The sequence below is a fragment of the Melospiza melodia genome, chromosome 1, assembly GCF_035770615.1.
Source record: "Melospiza melodia melodia isolate bMelMel2 chromosome 1, bMelMel2.pri, whole genome shotgun sequence".
Classification (NCBI taxonomy): Eukaryota; Metazoa; Chordata; class Aves; order Passeriformes; family Passerellidae; genus Melospiza; species Melospiza melodia.
Window position 1 is genome coordinate 103,665,532 of NC_086194.1, and position 24,607 is coordinate 103,690,138.

A 24,607-nucleotide genomic window follows, 5' to 3' on the forward strand; every position below is an offset into this window, starting at 1 on the left:
TGTGCTGCTGCAGTTGTAAGCAACAACAAAGTATTTTTTTAGCAGTTTTATTCTTTTGTTTGCAGTGCACAGTGTTTTTGTGCTCTACCTCTGTTGATTACAGAGTCTGGAGAGAAGGAAAATATTTTTAAGGAGAAGATATTTTAAGCTTGAGGCCTCTACATTCAAAGACTCTTTTTCCATGCACCTCCTCTTGACAAATCTTACAGAGCTAGTAGTTGTTTTTTCTTTTGATAAGTAATACCGACACAATCAAAACACCAGTGGGTGCATTCCAATTTTCACTGTGATTTCATGTTTTTTGTAGATATTAAAATAGCAGTGTTCGGCTACCAGGCAGTCAACTGGAATGCTTTAAGTTTCAATAATTATGAGAAAACAAAAAATTCTTTACAATTCATGGAAAATTAGATGTTTTGATCTATTTTATTGATACATTCCTTTCTGTAAAATAATTAGTCTGTGGAACATGAAATCTTTGTTCTTTTCAGCAGCTCAAAATGTGATGTACTCAAAGGTGTTGGACTCCTTGTGGCTTGCAAGTTTGATTATAAGTACTGATAAATGCACAATTTTTTCACTGCTGTCTACATTCAGGTTTTGATTTGAATGAGGTTGTGACTTTCCAGTAGAGATTTTTTTTCACATTTTTTGAAACCCAAAACAATTGTCAAGTTTTGCTAATTCAGATTTTGTGGTGATTAATTTGTGACTGCTATTCAAATTATATTTGTAATTTCCTTGAATTAAGTAAATAAACCTAGATTCTAAAATTTAAATAATATATAGTTAAAAATTCTTGGCTGCCTGCTAGGTAACTAACAAGAAAAAAAAACTTACGATTGATTAATTTTTCAGGATTTTGACGTCTTTCAAAGAGTTTTTGAAGACAGAAGAAAACTTGAAGATTTCTGGTGAAAACAAAATGGATCATCTTTTTCACCTTGTAGAAGTCCTAGAAAGAATGATAATGTTTGATTTTGCAGTTTCTTCAAATAAGTCTTTAATTGAAAATGCCTTGAATAATGCAATTATATGGATAAAAAATTTTGCTGAGAGGGATGAATCTGCCACCAATTTCTCACTTGTGGTTTCTGAACTCCATAACGACCTACAAAAAAATTTCCAACCTCTTCAGAGCATCTGGACAAAAAAGAGGGCAGAACTTTTCTGGCGTATAGTGGAAATCGTATTCCATGAACTAGATTCTAGGCTTTCTCTCTTGAGTCAAGTAGAAGAGGGAGAGGTAATTGAGACCCTATCTAGAATTTTATCTTCCATTACAGAAAATAAAATCTATAACAGAAGTATGGTGTTGCTCAAAAAGATCCTGAGTGATTGGCCAGAGTTAAATATTACTGCTTTGGACGATTTAAAACATTTTAGTGAACAATTCCAAAGAAATCTCTATGAAGTTGGATCATTGTCTGGTGATCGTGCCAATGTCTCATTTAACACAATTCCTGGAGTGAGTAATACTTCTTCTTTATTGCTCTCCAATCCAAATTTTATGTATAAGGTACAAGAATTAGGAGAAATTGTGCATGATTTCCTCAAAAATATCCAAAAATTAAACAGTACTATTGTGGCCTCACTTGTTCCAAAAATTTTCTCTCTGTACCAGAATGATGATCTGGTTTTAAATATTAAGAGCAATAACACTCTGTTAAAACTTCTTTATGAGGCTTCAAAAAGTATGTCAGCTTCTCAAGTATGGCATGATTTGCAAAATAAGGAACTAGTTTTTGATTTTCTGTTTGAAACTTTTGATCTGCTCTGGAATCTCACCAGTAAGTCTCTCTGTGAAAAATTACTATTAATTTACAACTATACAGAGTTTCAAGCACAGTTTCTTGCACAGAATGGAAAAAAAGATATACAAGTTGTTTATGACATTCTGAGCAGCCTTAAAACTTTATTTATAGATGACGAGTTCCAAACAGCTCTCTTATGTTATTTGGAAGAGTTTTTTGATCTTCCTCCAGAATGCTTGGGAAATAATGGGTGCATTGATTTCTATCTAGCAAACGTAAGTTCAGAAGAGTATTCAGTAGAGGTTTATGACTTAATTCTGCTTCCATTGGACAGTATCCTGTCTGATGTAACAAACTGGGGAGATGAGGTAAGTGTGCCTTCTGCTTTGCACTGCACTTTTGCATGGCTTCAGGCATGGACAGAGATTTTTGAAGAAGCATCAGAAATCTTAAGTTTGAATTCAACCTTTTTTGTCTGCCTAAGAGATGATTTGGCATATCTCTCTGAAAACCTTTTAAATGTAACTCAAGATGAACTGTGCAATAATACAGCTATGGCTATTGTTGAAGCTACAGGAGCAGCAATGAAGCTTTTAAAAGCTGCTTTTCAGGAACATGGCAATTTAAATGACTTGAAAGATTTTGAGACTTTCCTTGTTAATTTTCAAAGAGTAATTAACAATTCATTTGAAGTCACAAACTTGCTTAAAGATAGCAGTTTAGAAAGTGTTTTAGAGACAATAGGAGCTGTGATAACTAAAATGCAGAAATCTATACTGAAGATTGTTAATGAAGAGTTTTTGAATTCTTGGCTTGATGCTTTCATCTCAGGAGCATCTGCGGGAGAAGATAAGGGTGCTGGTGTATTTTCCATTGAAAATTCCCTTTCTACTATTCTTAAGCTCTCCCAAGAGGAACTTGAAATTATTCTCACTGAGATAAATGACACATCTGCTTTTTTAAAAAGTGTACCTCGAGACAAATATATGGCTTGTATCAGCATTTTCCAGAATATTACCAAATTAATTTTGGATAATAGTCTGAAAGACATAAGCAACTTGCAAACAAATTTTTCATCTCATCTTAACTCCTTTCTAAACTTTCACAGTACGATGGATGAAGCAGAGGATTGTAACACGTGGATATATGGATTAAGTAATCCCACTGAAAAAAACAAGTCACCTTCTCACCTTGAAAGTGCAAAACATATTTTATTTCTTCTTCAGTCTCTGGGAAATGCTGAGACAGATGCTAAGCTAATGAATGTGATGGACTTCATTAATTTGGTTTTTAATTTGACACTCCCTGAATGTTCCTTAGGTGGTTCTGACGTGGTTTGTGCAAGTGTTTATTTCAATATCATAGCAAAAACTTTGAAATTTATTCTCCCCGAACTTTATGTCAAACATGACATAAATGTGCTTGAATTTATTTTTAAACTTTTAAATAATTCTGGAGAGCAAATACAAACCGTTATCAGTGATTTAGTTGGGAGCTCATTGTATATGTCAAATGAGACCCGTTTTAGTCAGTCGACCCGTGGTTTCAACAGAACTTCAAGAATGCTCCTTAATCCTTTTCACCACATTTCTCCTATATCAGTGGAACTCTTGTCAGAAATCCAAAGTCTTCTGAAAAATAAAACTTTTGACTTCCAAGAAAACAGCTCCTCTCATTTGGACAATGAGATTGAACCTTTCTTATATGGGAAAAATATCAGTTTGCTGATGGAGTTCTTTCAATATATGATTAGAAAACTTGACTCAAACTTGCAAAATGAACACAAGACATTTCCTCAGAAACTGATAGAAACAGCAGGTGTGAATATTGAAATGGTAAGGAAGGCACTTGAACTATTCAAGTCTCCTACTTTTGTCGACATTCCATTAAGAGACGAAAAGGAGCTTCTAAATCATATGGTTGCCTTGGTGCAAATCATGAGAAACATGGATGTTGAGTTTTTGATAAGTAGATTCAAACAGGTCCAGGAGAACCTAGAAAGTTTCTTTAAAAATATCAAACCTTTTAACCTTGAGAACTCTGGGTTAGGTACCTTAACAGACTGGTGGGATGCATTTGAGAACATATCATGTTACTGGAACCTGACTGGTGTACGCCAAATAACACAGCTTTTTGAACACGATGAGCTCTACAATACAGAAGATGTGTTCAACCTCCTCTTTGATGTCATCAGCCTTACAGAAAGATTGGCTCATGGAAACGTTACAGAAGCACTAGCTGAAATATATGCTTTCATACTAACTCAGGAAGAAAAAATGCCAATGTTTACTGATGAGGAGTTCTCTAACCAAGTAGAAGATCTTCTAACGTTGCTGGAGATGTTGGCAGACATCTCTGATAAACCTGAAGAGGCCTTTGGTTGTTTTTCTGCAGCATTCTGCTGGACTCTCACAACAGCAACACCTCAGAATGATGCCACTCTTAAACCCTGTGACATGCTGCACACCAATTCTACTTTGCATTACAATGCTGTCATTGAAGTCATTAAGGAGCTTAAACTCATCACTTTGGATGACAGTTTCGCTTGTTCTATGGAGGACATTCAGATGGATATCACTCGTAATCTGACTTGCTTTTTTCATCAGATTAAGGAATGGAACTCAATAGTTTTGAAGTTTTCTGAGCTCCATCATATAAATAGCTCAGTTCTCAAAGAGCTGCTAGATTTTTGGAATGAGCTATCCCTTTATGCTGTGCCACTGCAGGTGAATAATACACATGCAATCAATTGTTCCTCCACACCAAAGAGCCAAATGGCTTTACAAATCGTAGAAACTCTGGGCAGCATTTCAGTGTCAGAAATGGAGATGGCCAAAAGACTTCTTGAACAGCTGGATAATCTTTATGATGGCCTAAGCTGGAACAGAGAGTCAAGAACATCGCTTAAGAGTGTTCTTACTAATGTTAAGAATATGACCAGTGAAGTTTCCAGACTTCTGAATACTGAAGCTGTTCTTTCTTTTCTTTCTGCAATTCAGCCTTTAATGACGCTCTCATCTGTTGGAAACCAGACACATGCAATGCTTATGAAAATATCATCTTTAAGTGGGAACATCAATCTAACTGACAACTTTGAGAACTTCTTGTTTCCTGTAGTTACAAGCGTAGAAAATTTATTGGTGAATTTTAGTGTTAGACACTTCCTTGTGGTGATAGATCAAAGGTTTCAATTACTAAAGTTGGCCACTGGACAGTCCTCTTCAATGGCTCCTGATGTCTTACTAGAGCAGTTTAAGACATCATCTGTAGATGCCATTTCAAGAAATTTTGAAGATCTACAAGACCTTGTGAATATCATTCTATGTGAGTGTAACGATAAAAATTATTCTAAAATGATGCATGCTCTAATTTTCCTTATAACTAATGAAAGTTCATCAAATGACCTACTGCTGGCTGTCAAAAATATTATTGCCTTTCTGGAGCTATTCCAAAATAAGTCTAAGAAGGACTATACTGGTATGTTATTTGGGGACAGTCATTTTAGCAGACAGAAATTGAATAATACTCACCCTGCTTTTTCAGTCTTGCTAAACAGCCTCCTTCACATAATTGCTGATCTTGATGTTGTAGAAGAAGCTTTGCGTGCAAACAATACGGAGCTTCATAAAGTTGACTTCATTGATTCATTTTTTTATAATGCACCGTATAGAGACACTTCTACTCTGTCCCAAAGCAGAACTCTGGAGATCATGGAAGAGATTTTGCAAGTAATATTTCAGTCCACTGCAGAATATGACAGGAATAAAATAAAACTCTTACTAATGAATTTACATAAGGATGTAATGGCAGAACTGAGGTAAGTGTTTTACGTGTAGTCATTTTGGAAAGTGTGCTGACAATGACAGAAGTGCTCTCTGTTTATGAACAGCTCAATCAAAACTTTTGTTAAGTTAATTAGTGTTTCATTTCAGATTTGTTCCAACTTATGTTGTTCAGACCAGCTGTATTTGGTATCAGAACACATTGTATGGACTAGATTATTGTGTTTAGTTTATGTTTGCAATATATGTTTATTCATATGTGTTGATACTTGAATTGGTTTCTTTGGAGCTATTATAGAAACAATTATTTGAAGATACTTGTGTTTTAAAATCCTTGTAAGCCTGAATACTGAGCCCCCACTAATTGGCAGGCAACAGCCATTTTTGCCTTTGGAACTAAATGTTAAGGAATGATTGGGCCTAATTCTTTGTGGTGTGAGTGGAGTTTTTTTTCTATATCCAAATACAGCTGTACAAAGTTTCTTTAACTTAAATTTGTTGATGTCTTATGGCTATTGAGTTAAGTTGTTCAGTTTAATAAATGCAGTGTCTGAAGGAATCTTGAGCCCACAATCATATTTGCCTGATTGCACAGATCAGATGTAATTCAGAAGCAGAGGAAACAGCTTCAGATTTACTTTATAAAAAGGCTGCTGGTCTGGAGTTGCTGCATTTAAACAAAATTGAATGAGACACAAGTTGGTTGCTCCAAACAGCTCTCGGGTGTCTTGCTGGTGGGGCTACTGGTCCTACTGACATAAACGAGCTGAAAAATGGCATTGTAAAGTTGATGCTGTGATCTGGTATTTTGAGCTTTATGATTAATTTTATGTAAATACATTAAACCATTGTCCATCAGGGCCAAATATTAACCTAATCTGTTGAAAAATATCAAAAGCAAGTACTAGAAAAGTGGTTTATTTTCCCTACATGCTGGTTATCTGCTCTTTACCATCAAGTGAACATATTCTGTGGCCTCTCAGGACTTCTGAAGCCATTATGATTTTGCTTATCTTGGGAAGGTGTTTTCTAGCACTCCTAGGGTATGTTTTTTAACATGGAAGTATTATATTCTGATTTTGAAATTGTTCAAACAAATGTAATAACTGTTAATAAACTGAAATCCTCGTGTGGTTCATTGAAGACTCTATTTGTGCATTGTCACTTGAAATTTTTCTGTGGTGCCCTTGGAATGAAAATAATGTTTTCTTGTTGATATTTCTACAGAGCATCTAAAATCTGCAACATTCTTCAGGAACGTTTATACCCTGAGAGTGTCGTACTATTGCAGAAATTGCAATTTACCGTTTTGAATATTCTCAAAATCTTTTCAGGTTGGTTACCACGGTAGTGACTCTGGGACCCATGTGTTAGTGTTGTTAAGTTAAGGCTTTACTCTAAGCAAACTTTTGTACAAATAAGGTAATTTGGGCGATGCCAAGCACAGCCAGCATACTGATGCCTGGAAATTAAACCAACAGAGGCACACGAAGAAATCTGATACAGATCACACAAAGGAAACATTCTTTTCTGGAGTGTTCATGTAGACTTAAAATCCCAGGGAAAGCAGGAGACCTTGCTGCTCCTCCTCAACTAGTGAGCTTAGTCAGGTCACAGGGTTTTTTTTTAATGAGCCAGACTTGCCACAGGGCAATGTGTATTTGACAGTAAGGAAAAATGGGGCAAGTATTCAAAGGAAGTAGCCTTTCTCACATCTGGCCTTGTCACACCAGTGAATTGGCTACCTGTAGCTGAAAAACTTCACCCTCAACAAATTGTTCAAATTTTAATGTGTTACCTTGTTTTATTCCTTATGTGTATGCTCCCAAGTTGTTTAAATTTAAGAATTTAAGAAAGTCTAAAACCTTTCAATATAGATATTGACCTGAGTATAAATTCATATTATTTCTTTGGGAAACAAAAGCCAGTGCTTTTCAGAGCTCATATTTTAGCCAACTATGCCCCAAATTGTTTGTAAAGAGCAATTAGGAGACATTAACCTGCCCTTCTAGGGCAAAGGACGAAATCTGTAATGTCTTATGCCAAATTAATTTCCAAAAGAGTGTAAGATGTGGTTGTAAGTGATTACAACCCAGTTTTGACTGTCTTCTCCACTCTCCTGTGAGGGATGTAGTTCCAAAGAGTAAAACAGTAGTGCTGTTGAGCTAGGATAAGTGATACTGCAATTGTGTAGCCAGGTACCTGTGTTCTGTGCTTGACCTCTGATGAGCAGTCTTTTTATTGAGAGAACTGAGATTAGGGGACTAAATTTCTGTCATTGTCGATTCAATCCTCTGTTAATGGGAATGTTTCATAATGTTTCATTTGTTACAGAAAATATTATGAAATCTAATGAGAAAAAATGAAAACTGCTTGATTTGGTTTGATTTGAGGAACAGTATTGTGTTGCTTCTATGAGCAAGATCAAGGTTTGCTTGTTTTAGAAGCAGTGTTTAATGTTTATTATTCTTCCTACTTGACTTAAGAAACAAACTTAAGGAAAAAAAAACCATAGTTCTAAAAATTGCCTTGATACTGAATGAAAATGCAGCAGTGAAGTCAAATTCCTTCACCACTATCCCATGTATAAACCCACTGCAGACAGCAGGAAGGAGGCTTTTTCCAAGGATATGGTGGCTTCAAGCTTGGGTAGAAACAGTCTCCATGGATGACTAGGAAGACAATACTGTCCCCCTATATGGGTTCATTATCCCAAGATATGGAAAATACCTGTGTAATGCTGTTTTCCTCCCCTTGTAGTTTGGGTTTGAAAGTTACTAACACCCAGGTGTTCCTAAAGGGAAATAGCATCAGGGGAGCCTGCCCGGGGAAAAGGTAGATGTGGTTAATATACTCAGCTTCTCACAGTCATGAGCTCTTGCTCATGAAGAGCAAAAAGGAAATGGTCTTCTCTGGTTCTGTAGCAGGTAGGGATGCTCTCATTACTGATCATAAAAATGTAATGGAGAAGAGTAACTGAAATTGAATCAAACTAGCCATTCTTGTCCTCTGAAATGATACATACATTTAATTAGAAATATTTCTCTGTGCCTTAGCACATCAAATGTTCCTTCCTTTTAACAAATTTTCTCTCCCTTACTTGTTGGCCAGCTTTAAATTTGATTTCAAGTTGGTTTTTTATCTGATTAAACCTGGACATTTTCTCTTACAGAAGAACCCATTGTCTTTAGCAGCATTTTCTGTGCCATTACAAAGTGTAAAGACGGATTAATGAGTCACTTGCTCTTCGCTGTCTTGGAAGGGATTGCTGTGGTTCAAGATCACTATCAGGTCTGAATGATTCCCTCACTTACAAGTGTACTTTACAGCATGCATTAAACTTCAGAAACTAATGGAAGTTTCCTTTTTCCCTACTGTTTGAATGACAAGTCCCCACAGTGGCTATACAAACCCCATTGGTGAGCTTTACAAGCTGAAATTATGACTTTAAATTATTTGAAATCCTATAACTAGGATACCTGGATTGTCAATCAATGTCAAACAGCAGCCCATTTTTAATTTCTTTACATTCCATCATTCTGCTAATTTAATGAGTTATAGTACATTTATACTTTAAAATCTTCACAGGAACATTTGTGAAATTAAAGTAAGAACAAATAGACTTCTTAGCCAGAATAATTAAGGCTAAAATAACAGTTATGATTACCACTTGGGTTCAGTCTGTTTTTCTTTAACATGAAATTGCTAGCAGGTGAGAGTAATATTTGTCATATAGAGGCTCATCCAGAGCTGGAAGCAGGCCATTGGAGAGCACACGTGTGTACACAGGCAAATGTGCTGTACACAGATAAAAATACTAAAGTCATGCTTTTTAGTATAGAATCTGTCTTCTCTTTATTAAATAGCTCTTCTGCTGTGTCTACCTGGACATTTTTGTGATATGAACATCAATGTGTTAAACAAGTGACAAGTAGCATCACTCAAAGCAGACTTTTGCAGGCCAAATGCATTGTGTAGTCACCACCCTTCTATGACCTACTACTGTAAATATTAAAAGCTTTGCAAAATTAACATTGTAAATATTCATGAGAAAACATAGAAGTGCATACTATGCAGAGCATAATACATGAAAAACTTTGGATATGAGGATTCAGATATTTTGGTTTGTTCAATCAAAACAGATGTTCAAAACAAGTTTTTTGGAAAAAGATAAAATGGTCAGACTAAAATTAAAAAAGGAAAAAGAACAGCTCATTTAATTTTGAAACAAATTTTAAAAGGCTGGCATTTCTATTAGTGGATGACTATCCTTGACAGGCTAGTTCAAATTCCCAATCTGATTGTTTCCAAAACTCAGATATTTGAAAATTCCTTGCTTCTTGAAAACATTTATTCCAGTTTCAGTTAATCATACAATGACTATGAGAATATTATCTTACCCAAATTCTCATTTGAAGCTACAAATCATCTAGTTGCTGAGAGCTGCCACTTCTAGCTGTTACACAATTTCATGAATTTACTAACCATGTGATCACTGTGTTCTGCAGGATGCTGGAAGATACTTGACCACTTTCAACAAGGGAGATTGTGAGAGTATGGCATATATAAACCAAAAACTTTCCAATGATTTGGAGAGCTTTGTGGGAGCCTTGCAGAATACCAGCAGTGACAGCTGTGAATGCCAGCTAATGTTGGGGAATGTCCAGAGACGACTGCAAATGTAAAGCCTTTCACATTTTGGTGCCCCATGGTTTCTCATCGTTAGTGACGTTATTCTGTGCATATGTCTGTGTTCTAAACTAAGTGATTACAGGAGCGATACTGTCTTTTTAAGCTTTATTCATTTACCTTCAAATTCAGTGGATAAAATACAGAAATTATTTAAGTAATTTAGAATAACTGAATATTCCTAAAAACCCTTCCATGTTTTTGCAAAGAACTTGCAGAAGATCTTGCTGCTCCACCAGCTGAATGCTTTGGATCACAACAAAGAAAATTTTCAATTTCCTCTGACTCAAGTTGGGTCAAAATTTTGATACCAAATTTTTTTTATTTATAGCTCTTTTAATGTGGCTTTTCTTCTCGAAAGCTGATTATCTTTTTGTGAAATATTAAGCATGCAAATCAGTTCAAAGAGTTAGAAACACAGTACAGTGATTGTAAACTGATGGGATTGAAGTCCAAACAACTTCTGATTGTTATTTGCATGGGGAAAGCCATTAGATTTTAAGTAAAGCTGTGACTACAGAGTGTTTCAAATTTGCAATCAGCTAGAGGTAGACATTGTTATAATTGTTGCTATACTGGTTTGACCACTGGATTGTTTTCAAAACAGGCTTGAATGGTGTCTGTGAATTACAGTAATAATACCAAAGAACTTGAGCCTAGAGGCTGTTCCTAAACACCATGGGCTCATATCCAGTTTTGAAGAGAAAACCATATTTAATGTGTGCATACACTTTATTATTTAAAGTATAGTTAGATAGATTTCTTTTCATCCTGAACTGCAGTGATTTGTATCTCTAGGTTTTAAAATTGTGTGTTCACTGAGAAACATGGAAGTGAGATATTGCTCGACCTGCCCTTTTCTGTAAGCTGCTGTTTGCTAGGGCCCTTAGTCATTATGGGAATCTATCTCTACTATTGTATATATATGAGTTGCACATGTGTGTCTCTACATATGCAGCCTCATTTAGGCATGAAACATGATGGCCACTGCACCGTGTAAATACTGCATGAGAGCGTCTGTAAGAGGTGCTGACTGTGTGCACAGTGTGTGCACAAAGAGCACAGTGGGACCCTATTGCCTCTTTTAGTCCTGTTTCACTGTTCGTGTTTGTCTTTATACATCAAAATGCCAATGACTTGGTTCTGATACCTTGTGACATTAAGGCTATCATTCCAGGGTGACTGAAAATTTGGAGCTACAATTGTCGGAGAACCCAGCGGCAGCTTTCCTCAACAATTTTAATTTTGTGAATGGTGGGTTCCAGTTTTCTTCACTTTTGCTAAAAGTGTAATTTTGTAGGACAATAACTGTTTCTTTGTTTTTCCAACTTCAAAGGGATACTATTTATTACTACACTACTACTGTTGACATAAGGCAATTTTGTCACGCACAGTGAATTGAATTGAAAGGATACAATCTGTAGGAAATCTAATTAATAAATTTGGTGCTGTTGGTACTATTTTCTTTCTCTTCCAGATGTGAAAGTCAAAGATTTTGTGCAGAATATTACTCGGCTGAGGCTGGATATTGGTTCTTCTGTCAATATTTCTGAAGAAACTATCAATACCCTTTTGGAAGCCAGTGTCTCTCATTCAGAGGTAAAAGATCAAAAAGAGGTGTCAAATTAGTGGGTTATTCTACAGCATGGTGTGCCAGCTGAAGCAAAACAAGCCATTTTGTTTGTGTGGAATCTTATATTTCCACATAAAATACTTTAGGAGTTTTAGGACTTTAAAGTAATATTGTGATGCGTTAAGAGATCAATTTACAGTTGGGCTATTCCTCTGGTCTAAATGCCACTGCTTCATTACTTTCAGCAATGTTTTACCCTCTTGTGCTGATGCAGAATTGGAGCTTTGCTGTCTTGGTATTGTAGAAAAGATGAGGGTTTCTAGAGATATCATTTTGTATCTTACCACCTCTGCTCCTTGTGGTATGGAGTTGTCTTATGTGTATATTTTTTTAAATTCCTTTGTCTGTTCCTCACTGTTTTTATATTATCTTACTACTGTATTTCTTTACTTTCACTTTGAGGTGTTGACTTTTGAGTAAGTTTTCTGTGGGAAAGGCTGTGTGTTACTATTGCTTTTTCCTGTGATCCCAGTGATCAGTCAAAATAATGAGAAATGCCAGCTGCCTAACAGGTTCTCTCTGCTGTGAGTTTCTGTTGAAGAGCTGGGGATGCATTTGGTGAAAATTGATCAGCTCAGTCAAGCAGCCACTGGGTGTCAGTGATGCTCCGCTTGCCGCAAGCGCTGTTTGTGAAAAGTGCAGCATTAAAAAGGCATTTCAGACCATCATAACTACTTATAGATGATTTGTTCTTCTGCTTCTGTGGCAGTGTGACTGCCTTTATCGTTAGCTTGTTATTGTGATACCACTAAATGGTAATGAGAGAAATCATCTGAAAGCAATTCAGTTAAATGGGATTCAGTGCACCTTTGATCCTTTGGAATAATAATGCTAATTGGCTGAATTGTCAAATTACTTTCCATCATTACTTTTTGCCAGTCTTATGTAGAGCTCAGATATATACACACATCTCATATTTGGATAATGATGCAGAATTTTTTGTTTGCTTAGTGCTTAAATCCTCCCCAGTCCAACTGGAGCATTAAAGGCCCATGTCTCTTACTAATTATGAAAGCTGCACAAGTACTTTCTACAGTTGTATTTTAGGCATGCCTATTATGTTTATTGTCTATAAAGCCACTGTCTGATAACCTAATGATAGCTATAGGCCCATTTTAGCCCTATATTTCTGTGATTATGTACTACTACTGTGCTTTCCTCTGGAACAGTAAGAGTAACCCAGGGAATTTTTTGTGCTTATTGTATTTACCCATAATTTCTGCCACAATGTTTTGTGCTGGCCATGCTCATTGTCAAGTGATGAAATTATTTGAAATCACCTAAAACCTGTAACCTGAAGACTATAAGTGTTCATTTACTGATTGTAGGAGTTTAGATTAGCTCTGGTACTCAGAATGCTGCAAGGAAATTTAGAAGAACTTAACCTAGGGGATAAAACATAGAATGTGTTAAAACTGTATATCACTGAAATGGTGATATACATGTGAGGCACATTTGAAATTAATTTCCAATTGCATCACAGTCAAATTTCCTCCCCAGCAAGAAGTCCAAATCAGTATCATCTTACACCGCCCACAGAATTATGTTGGCATTCTGTTCCTTGAATGCACCCACAAAAAAGTGAATCTTTAAATACATAGAAAACCTTGTAGAATCACAAAGGAAAAATTCTGTTCCAGGTTGAAAATTAAAAAGTCTAATGATTAAGTTGAAAAATAAAATGTTCATAGGAATGAAAGAGTTAAACTGCATATCCTGACTGTCTTGAAGATCCTCGTCCTGATTGGGTGCTGTTAGCAGCAAGAGATGCATTCAGTGGAGGTGTTAGAGGCAGATTTTGTCCTAAGCAGTACAATGGATTCCTGTTCTGTGGCTCCTACAGGCTCCTAAAAAACTTGCAGTTCTTCTGGACTTGTTGAGAATGGGTAGCTAAGAGCTCCTGAGATATCTGGGCTTCAAGCACTTCAAACCATTGTCCAAGAATGCTTTATTATAGCCTCACCCAGGGTCTGCTGAGGCATTTGTCCCTTTATCTGCTATTAAATAATACTTTAAAGCAGTGTTTAACTGAGAAATGTGAGCTGACTCAGAGCAGACATTATGCCATATAGACATACCCAAGTGTTAAATTTGTGTGTCCTTTGTAAGAAGGAAGGACCATATTGTTTCATGTTAGTGATTCACACACCTAGATTTTGATCTTCAGGTGTTTCTGCAGCAGAGGTGTATATCTGCTAGAAGGAGTATACTCAGCATTGTAAATATGCCTGCTTATGGTATGAATGCTCAGGAATGAATGATTGACCTGTGAAAAATGAAATCAAATCGTTATAGCAAATATACTTCATCTTTTTATGTGTACAAGGAATAGAAAGTAGGAACATAGCAATCTGATATGAAGTTGTATGGTTTACTATTTCAGGTCTGTTGGTGCCTGCAAATTATCATGTTACTGTGACACAAATTTTCACCTTATTGACTATAAAAAAGGCGATGCATTTCAGAGAGAAAAATTTTTAATGTACATATATTGTGATAGGTTCTTTACAGTGCCTTTGTGGTAGCTTTAACTGGAAGATGTGATGAAGAACTACTTAGCCTGCTGCTAAAGCTCCCTGAAAACAATAGAACTTCCCTGGTAGTGGAAGAATTATGCTCTTTACCGGCACTGGACTTGTATACCATGTTTGTGTTGATTATACAAAATTTGAATGTCCGTCACATAATTTACAAGGTAAGTTTTTTTTGGAAGGTAATGTGAAACATACAGGTAATAATTGTGTTTTTTTCTTCAGATGTTCTTTCTCCTTGAAAGCAAACAGAAGACATATGGCATCTTTTATCTTTGTTTGGCTCCCCAAATAGAACAGTTGAAAAATGGATCTGATAGATGCTTCCTCAGGAAAATTATCACTGAGGAGTTAATTACAAAAGCTTTGCAGAAAACACAGGAGGTCAAAGACATATTTTTAATAATCTTTAGCAGAGTTTGCAGTTCATGCAATTAGTCACTTCATTATTTGTAAGACTGGAAGACTGATCTGACAATATTTGAACTAAAACCAGCATAGGTGCTCACATCACAAGAATGACAAAACTATTTTCTAGGAAGAATTCATAGCACTGTGGATGGGGATGTCTGCAGCGCAAAACTGTCTTATCTGTATAACTATAGATAATCTGGAATCTAGTGTGGATATTCAGTGAGATAATGGTTTTATCTGTAAGAGCAGAATTATTGAATGGATAGTTAGAAGACATTTAGTTCAGTTCTTTTGGGGGTAATTGATTGACAGAACATAAAATGTGAGCATGAATAGCTGAAATATCCTTATAACATTGTGAGGAAGAATGGCTTGTTCTAAAGCCATAGGACTCTGATTGTATTCTGGATGTTTCATGTTTTATTCTGGCTGCTGCATGCTCAGTTAAGCAGATTAGGTAAAAAATTTTAAAAATAAGACAATTTCCCACTGTAGGTAAAGATGCCTGAGGGGAAAGAAAAGACTTTACTTCCTGAATTATCTGCAAACCTAGGGGAAAAAAATTAGAATAAAATAAGCCAGCGCTTATTCTGATGAGTGTTTCTACTGAGATCTACAGAAACCTAATCAAATTCTAGCAAAGAGAAAAAATTTTGTCAGCTCATCCTAAATTATAATGGAAGTTCACTACTTTTTAGCAAAACAAGATTTTTTTTAATGGGTGTCTTTCAATTTTTTCTCTTAACTATGTAAGGCTGAGGAGAAAATCAAGCACAGACATTATAGTAGGAAGACAAAGGTGGATAAAACAAATAATCAGAGGGAGCGCTGAAACTATATAATGAGATTATATTAGTTTTATTATTTTGCATAGACAGGTAACAATGAATCAATTTGTATTATCATATCATCTAACTAATCCCCAAAAGCAAAGGAAACAGAGATAAAATCCATAATGACAAATTTGCATGGTGGAAATAGCAAACAGCCAATTGAACTTAGGTCAAGTAGGTAATAAAATGCACACAATTATTTTCGGCATGAAAAATTCAAAGACAGGAAGAGTGTGGCAGGAAAGTTAGTTACTGTAGGGGTCATATTAAGCAATAAAAGTGGTTTCTAAATTTAATTTAAATTACAAATTATTTTTAAAGTATGAAATTATTGCACTGAACATTTTTAAAGTGGTAAAGGAAAAGTTTCTATTTTCACTGAATTCTAAAAGGATAGAATGTTGCAGGTCCCATTAGCATTTGGGTTGGAAAGCTCTCTTCAACTTGGCAGTTGTAAACATGTTTTCTGAATATTAATTTCTGTTTTGTCATAAGCCAGATCCAACAGTAAATTACAGACAATGTCTCTTCAGCTTAATCTGAGAGTAACCGGGGAGTTATATCAAAAGGAGTTTTGTTAAACATGGTTTGTAGGAACATTGTATTATCATTTTTGGAAAAAGACTGAATAATTTTGCATGCTTCATTGGAAGGTTAACATTTCTTTCTAACTAGAATTTCCTGTTGTGTTTTTTTTTTCCTTCTTCTCCAAGGTCCAGATACCACCTGAGGTAGGCAATGTATTAAATCTGCTGCTGGATGTGGTTTCTAGCATCAGTTCACTTCTCAATAAAGTCCAACATGTCATGGAAAAGCTTCCAGTGTTCCTCCAAGGAATTCAAAATATTGGTGTGCTTGACATTTCTGCATTGCAGCAGGTATGTGGAGGATTTCAATATGCAAAATTAATTCCCCTTGTGAAGTGATTAGGTAAGGATATGTGCTTAGTAAGGAGGCACACTAATAGAAGTTATTTCCTAGAAAGTAGGGAATTCTAAGAAGAGTCCATAAACCCTAGGAAGATTCATTTGGTCTCTTGCAAGCAGTCTGGTAATTCTAAAACTAGTGTTATGTTGTTTCTGTCATCTCTTTTTTTGTTAATTTATGAGATTCTAGTCTAAGTTACCTCAGTGTTTGTCAACTGACTAACATTATCACTCTGTGACTTGGAGATAGCTAGCCAGGTGTTTTCTGCTAATAGTGTGTTTTTGTTTGTTTTTTTAAGAGCAGACCATTATTTTTACAATAAAAAAATTTGCTTTTTAAAAGAATATGAGTTCAAGACAGCCTATGCAGTTGTTCTATCTGCCTTGTGTTTCTGTTCGTGTCCCCTAAGGGGTTTGTGTGATAGTTCTGCTTGACATATAAAAAAGTGGCATGAGGTGTGAGTGAGGGTATTTCTTTTGTCTCTGCCTTTAAGGGCCATTGCTGAACGCACATCTACACAGCTAGCACTGTGGTGGATCTAGTGTTAAATGAATAATCAGAAAGATTTCTATCTCTAAGCAGGTTCCAATTCCATAGGAAGACCTGCTGACCCTCATGGCATTACTTTTTGGGTTTGTTGTCCTTTGTGGAAACCTGAGGACTGAATCTGGTTTAAAATTGCAAACCTCTGAGAGACCCCACAGTGATAGATGGTGCAATCTGGTTTATTGCTAGAGTACAGAGTAAACACTGCCCTAAGTACTGTTTTCCTTAGTGATACATTTTTCAAGATCTTCTGTTTTGTGTGATAGAGACATGTTGAAAAATGCTGTTCTGGTGCATCTATCAGTTTTGAGCCTCTCTTTTTGGGGTAGCTCTTTGGCTGCTCCAATTAATGGTGACTTTCACCAGACATTTGCCTTTTTTTCTGCTTTCCTTAAACTAGCTCCATTTGTGTCAGACTTTCCTTCCAGTAAATGAAATATTCCTTATGGACTAAAATCCCACAGTTCCTTATTTGATAAAAGAGCCTCTCAAAAGGTGCTGGTCAAAAAAAGTTTGCAAAAGAACAAATGGAACAGCAGAGGGCCATCTTCTCACAGTTTTAAGCTTTGCTCAATGGCCACCCCTATTATCCCATAATTTACCATAGATTTAACCTTGGAAGTTTTGTTCTTTTTTACTTCTAACCTTTTTTGATCACTTTTTTTTCACACAATCTTTATTTTCTAATGTTTTGCTAAATGCCTTTTACTTGTGAAATTGCTGGGGTTTATTGGTCACCTAATAATTTGTGGAAGATTAAAATAATCAGTGACTATTTCTTTTATTAATAAGTTACATTTTTGATTTCAAGGGCTCTTCTGTCTCCATAATTTTTTTTTGTAATTTTGAAGACTAGTAAAAGTTTCCCTTTTTTTTATTTAAATTGATTTTTTAATATTTTCCAGTAAGTTTTAATTATTATTTTTTGCTACTTTTCTATAGTGGCCAAACCCGTACTATTGAGTAAGTGCTCCTCTGAAGTTCGTGTATTGCTTACACACTTCCCTCCTTAAATGTTTTCTTCAATTTCCAAAAGAGCCCATCCTTATGTATTGTTGTTTTTCATAATTACCAAGAGCAAAGTAGTTCAGTGACATTGAAAGATTATCAGATAAAGAATGTAAATATTTTTGGTGTAAAATATGTGGACCTTTGTCAGAAAGCCATTGAGGTTAATTTAAAAAATACTTCTATAATGAAAAAGATAATAAATTAATTGTCAACTATCCATACTAATCAGCATAGATTTCTGCCTGAAAGAAAAACTGGAAAGGAGGAAATAACTTTAATATATCTGTAAAATGTGAAGTTGAATTGAAAAGGTACATGTATTTTCATAAAAGATGGTGTAAAACCTATCAATATTAACTGGAATATGGTGCCAGGTTCTGCTTTTAAAAACACTGAGTGAATGGATAACTCCCTGAAGAAAATCACTGCTGGTTTCAATAATGATTTGTGCTTGTGTTTTGCTGTTTGAAATCATTCACTTATATTTTCATACCTAATTTTTTGGATGCTTGTCACTCATCAGCAGATAAGCTGCAGGGCACTTCCTGAGTTGCTAAATGCTGTTAATTGTGAGAGGTGGCCTCACTCTGTAATCCTTCCACTAACTTGAACAAATTCTATGTTGAACGTATCATTGTGGAACAACCTGTTGGGATTTTAAATGAACAAAATTCTGCCTTAGGTTTATTTGTGGCTACTATGTTTATTCTTGTATCAAAAATGTTCTGGGGCATTTTTAACTTCTCTGGCTCGCCCATATATGCATGGAAGGCCATTTGCAGTCCTTTTCTGTTTTGATAGGTTCAAGTGACCTATTTTAGCATTTGGTTTTTGCTTTAGCTTTTTCTATCAGGCTCTCAGTTGCCTAAGACAGCCTAGCATTGTTTTTCATGCTGGTTTAAGGGTAATCCTGAATGTCTGGAAGAAGAAATGTGTGCATTGTATGAGGGGTATTACAACTGATGACTCTTATAGCCTGCTCATTCTTGTCTATACCTACTGAAATGACTTTTCTAAACTTGCATTCAACTTTCTCATAAGCTGCACACAGTTTTGTCTCTTAGATGATTAAGGATGAGTGATATACTGAGGTGACCTCCATTTTATAGCAACTTCTTATGATTTCAGTTGATAAATAAGATTTTGCAGTGGTTATCTTTCTATTCAACTTGCTTTGAATTAAGCATTTGGTTTTTTGCCACATTGAGTTCTCATCTCCTTTTCTCCTGCAATGCCTTCCAATATTAAATATAGGTAAATTTAGGCAATTTGTTTCTTTCAGGGCTCATAGGAAAAACACTAATAACTTCTTTGTAATCCTGTGCTTTCTTTCCTGTTAACAGGCTCCCTGCAATATGAATGCCATTTTTTTCACCACTATTATCCAGCAGTTGGATTAATTGATGATTAATACTTTCTGGAGCATGAACATTAATTGTTCGCTAGAGTTCACCTAAACTTGAGTCAACTTTTAACATTTTGTTGAGAAACGAATTGCCCTCCCACGTAAATATGTTGTGTTGGTCAGGCATGATAACTTGAGAATGCATTAAATTTTACCTCTCAAATATTTTTTGTCTTTAATGTTCTCCCCTTAAATATCACTGTATATCTTGCTCTAATAAACATCAGAACCAGATATTATTTCCTGGATCATTATACTTCTCATTCCTGAGTATGCATGATTTTTCTACTTTTCAAATAGTGCCATCTAAATTTGATAGGTTTCTGAAAACTGTTTAATCAAATCAGCAATTTTGCTATTATTCCCTTGATTATGTCAATTTCAGGATGAAAAAGACTTTGTTCTGTTTATGTTTTTTCCCAAGAATTAGGATTATCTATTTGTCTGAATTTATTGCCCTTAGCCCTATGGTTTCATCAAATTTTGAATTATCTTTAAGGTCCTTGCAGTTTTCCAGGAAAATTGCATTATTTTTTCTCTCTCTTTCTTTCTCTCTAATGTAATGATTCAGAATGTATTTTAGATTTATTTTTTGAAAGCTGTGTAGCTCAGTATGATTTTGAAGTCTCTTTTTATGAATAACTGGTATTTCTATTCCATGTGAATTTGGTTTTATTCATAACATTTTTTTGGCATACAGCTGTTCTGTTAGGTCAGCAGCTCATATGCTATGAAGCTTTTGCCTCTATTTGAAAATCCAGTTCCAGATAACCTTTTAATCTTCCATACCAGCTTTCCTCTTCCATGACTTTGCTACTGTGGCTTGCTTAACTGATTAGTTTGTAGGAGAGGCTGGTTGTTTGGATTTATCAGTCTTGATTACAGCCCTGCTTTATACAGTTAAAACTAGATCAAAGATAACCCTTTTTTTTTTTTTTTTTGTAAGAGCCATACTATATATTCCTCATACTTTATCAAAGCCAAATTTTAAGAAACATATTTTATTGAGTCGGTGGATATTTAGTTGAAAGACAGTAAGTAGATTCAGCCTGTTAGTGGCAGCTTACCGCATAAATATTCATTATTTCAATTTCAAATTATTTTGATTGGAACTGGAATTAATTAGCAAGTTTGTGCTCTTTGACTGAAATAGGCCTCATTTATCCCTCTAGTGCAAATAGTCACTAATAAAGATTCATAACCCATTTTATACAGCATTGTGCATAAATAAAGTTTACTTCTCCAGTGAAGCCCATGCCAGAAGATTCATTCAAGGGCTGTGGACGATTTTATTATGAAATATGGGTATTACTTATTTACTTTTCTCTGTGCTGAAACTGTACGCTAAAAGTAAGATTTTGGGAGCAGCTAACACTGAGCTTTAAAAGACACTTACTAATATTCCTCCAGGATTACTAAAGAAGCACCTGGCACTTCAATAAATGCATTGATCAGGATAAACTGTTTCTAATAGCGCAATTTCCAAACTGTCTGTGATTATGTCTTTATGTAAAGTGCTGTATTACTTTGAAAATTGACTCTTCTGTTTAAAAAAATTCCAGCAATAGAATGCTAATTTTTTCTTGTGCCGAATGTCTGTGTTTGATATATCACAGTGGTTTTTCTACTTGCCAGTTGTGGAGTCTTCAAATGATGTCTGATAGTGTAGTTATGCCTTTCTTCACAAGCATCTGCTGCGGTAATGAGTACGAGGCGAGCCAGTGCATTCTTCATTTGCACCACAGCAGCAAGATGCCTTGCAGTTGTGTCCTCTTAGAGCTGTGCACCTGTACAGACTTCCATGAGATATCACTTACAATCCAAGCCCATTATTTGAAAAGTGGAGCTGCACAGAGGATGAGACTATTGTTGTTCTTCTTCCTTTTTGAATGTGGTGAATGATGGTGCTTAAGCCATAAAAGCAGTCAAATTGCTCTGTCTCCTCATTAGATGTATGCTAGTCATGAACAAATGGCAATAATAAATGCTGGTATGACTCAAGATGTGCAAAAACTGTAAGCACATCTAACAAGTTAAAAGATGTACTTGAAAAATAGACTTTTAGGGCATCTGAATATTTTTTTTTCTTATTAGCAACTGTCTTCACTGTAAATGTTCATAGCAAAATGTCTTTGGTTGTTTCTGCTGCCTTTGTGACACAGGAATAATCTACCAGAGGAGCACATTTTGTGAAAATTGGCATTGGAATCAGGGTATCTATCGTCTAGTTGTCTTGATGTTTTCAGTCCTTTTCTGCCTAACTGCTACACAGTGTTTTTCTAGTTTCAGTGTGGTACATTATGCTGCTGTCTTTCATTGAGTATCCTGACAATTAAAACTACATTACCTTTCCCCACAATAATGGTGATCAGAAGAATAGAAATGAACACAGCAGGACCTCATCCTAACAGGCTCTTTCAACAGTCTAATTTTGTCAATCTCCTTAGACGTCAATATTGACAGAACACCAAGGCTACTCCTTGAAGCTACTTAAAGCAACTTTGATTCATCTGTGTTTTTTGTTCATTTGTTCTAGTTTTTGCAGGGTGGGCAGTTCAGAAGTTCAGCTGTTGGATCCCTGGATTCTGTAATTAAGGCAGTATGTAAAGAAGAATCTTCATTTTTCAGCAATGCAAACCTGTTCATAGACATGCCCAGAATCATGGGACTTCTGGAGGAAAATATGGCAAAATATGGCATTCCTGAAGACTCAAGTAAGAAAAAAATCTGACAAGTAGCAGTATGAATTCAGAGTTAAGAGTAGTTTTTTCCACTTAAATGGAAATGTATATATGCTCACTGATATCTCAGTTGACGCTGTCATCTTGAGCACAAAGTGTTGATCAATAAAAGTTAAGTGGCTATGAGATAATTATGAGTGAGACAGAAGAGATTCTTTTTTTTCTATCTTTGCAAATAGTAAGTAAGAGCATTCCTGTCTTTGAAACATTTTTGTTAACATTTTTAAAGCACTTGGTATTAAAAACATATCTTTCAGATACAGGATTGAGAATTTATTGCTGCTTACCTTTCTTCGGTGAACACAAAGCTGTGGTATAATTGAGCAGTAAAATATACAAACCTTCTGGATAGAATGAGTCTTTAAATGGTTGATATTCCTATTCTGTTTGTCAAATGCTCAGAAAAATCCCTTAGCTCTCATATAGTTCCACCTTTGCTCCCTTTCTTCAATACAGGTTTGACTTACCCTGATTAATTTTAATATTGTTAATAACCTTGTTAGTGCCTTGGGTGGCCCTGTGCAAGAGAAGAATACAGTGATAGAGTGTCACTAGGGAAGCCTCTGTCATCTATTGGTTTCTTCAGGCAGAAATTGCTCCTGGCTTGGCTGGGACCCTTGGGAGGGAGCCAGAGCTCTGCTTTGGCCTTTTCACTTGCATGTGTGGCATGTTGTGGTAAGCAGGCAGCTCTGCTTTTCTTTCCTGTTGGAAGAATGAAGTCAGCTGGATTAGACAGATTGTTTGGAACTTGGTCTCTTCAAAAGCTGTTTAGGCCAGAAGCACTGTTTTTTTGATTTTTTTTCCAGTTGTCACAACTCTTCTATGCTTTTTACCATGGGGCTCTGCCATATTTAAGGCATCAGTTAGTTCCAGCTTTTCCATAAGTGAATTAATACTGTGGCCCATATTTCACTAATTTGTAAATGGAGCAATGGAAAATGAAAATTAAAAACAAAAATTAAAGCCACAGAAACTTGTTTCGTACTGCTTCACACTGATTAACTTATATGTATTTTGCACATGCCAAATACTTCCTGATGACTTTCTGAAGATCACAGCAAACCCAGGTTAGCAAGTCTTCTGTGTCCTTAGTCTATTGACATTTATGTCTGGCTAACTTCTAGGCTCTTAATTCTTTGCTATTGTTTGGCAAGGATCATGTTTACTAATGGTTGTTTCATTCAAGAAAGTAAAAATTTGGGCAAAGAACTGTTTCTCGATGAAACATTTCTGACACTTCTTTCTTTAAATTTTGTCAGGAGTTTAAATGGTTTTGGCCTAGTTTTCCATCATGTAGGAAGATTTGTCTTTTTTGAGGTGTTAATTGATATTATTTAATATTTCTTCAGAACACTAGAAACAGGATATTTTGAAAACACTTATAATAAATAATAAAACCCCCAAACATATGAGTTGGGCATAAAAATCTAAATGTTTCTTATAGGAACTCATTGCCTTTATGTGAGTACAAATGCAGTGGGATATATGGAAACTATTCCTTAGATCCTAGTTCTGAAGGATATACACCCTAATGCATTAGTAGCCCCATGTGATGTAGGAATATGATTTTTTTATTAAGGAATGGAAAAGAAAATTGATTAGATTTTTCAAATCAAGAAGTTGAGTGCCATGATAATTTTTTACCTGTCTTTTTGACAGGTTCTTGTAAGATTGTACAAAAATGAAAGTCTGTATTTCTGTAGGGTTTTGTATATTCCTACTTCTTTCTTATGTAGGAATCTAAAGCTGCAGAGCAATGGAGGGTGTGGAAGGAATTTTTTTTTCTCTTTCAAGGTGACTTTTCCCTCTGAATTCACTTGTGTGGGCAGAGGTTTTGCATATGCCCTTCTGCTCTAAAATGCACTAATGTAACACTTAGGACAGATGGATTCACAGGCTGCTTTTCAGAAATGTGAGGAACTCTTTAGATTCTAATTTTTTTCCTATTCAGTGTTTAGAGTTCTGCATCCTGAACACTATCATAGACTTTGTTTCAACAATTTCTATAGGAACCTCTAATGATTACTTAGCGGCAGTTGCATGGTGCTGTTACCAAAACACTCATAACAGTTTTTGGCATGGTGCTGTGGTAGACTCTGAAATAAGACTCAACCTTTTATTTGAATAAAAAAATGTCAATCTTACATGTGAATCTGTCTTTGTTTTTGCAGGTCCTTTTTGCTTGAAGCTTTATCAAGAGATTTTGCAGGCTCCTAATGGAGCTTTGCTATGGACTTTCCTGAAACCTTTATTACATGGGAAGATACTGTACAATTCAAACATCAGCATGATTGACCTGGTGATGGAGAAGGTGAGTATCAAAAAATGTCACTATTTCTGT

At 35.6% G+C, this 24,607-nt stretch overlaps 1 protein-coding gene across 1 annotated transcript in view; it reads left to right on the forward strand.

Moving 5' to 3' along the window:
- ABCA13 (ATP binding cassette subfamily A member 13) overlaps positions 1-24,607 on the forward strand; it is a 169,705-nt gene that overhangs the window by 25,749 nt on the left and 119,349 nt on the right. The window contains exons 11-20 of the mRNA XM_063177512.1: positions 859-5,571; positions 6,764-6,870; positions 8,709-8,827; positions 10,045-10,217; positions 11,403-11,479; positions 11,703-11,824; positions 14,359-14,553; positions 16,350-16,514; positions 22,062-22,239; positions 24,438-24,577. Coding sequence (XP_063033582.1) covers positions 859-5,571; positions 6,764-6,870; positions 8,709-8,827; positions 10,045-10,217; positions 11,403-11,479; positions 11,703-11,824; positions 14,359-14,553; positions 16,350-16,514; positions 22,062-22,239; positions 24,438-24,577 — 5,989 coding nt within the window. The remainder of the gene's footprint in view (positions 1-858; positions 5,572-6,763; positions 6,871-8,708; positions 8,828-10,044; positions 10,218-11,402; positions 11,480-11,702; positions 11,825-14,358; positions 14,554-16,349; positions 16,515-22,061; positions 22,240-24,437; positions 24,578-24,607) is intronic.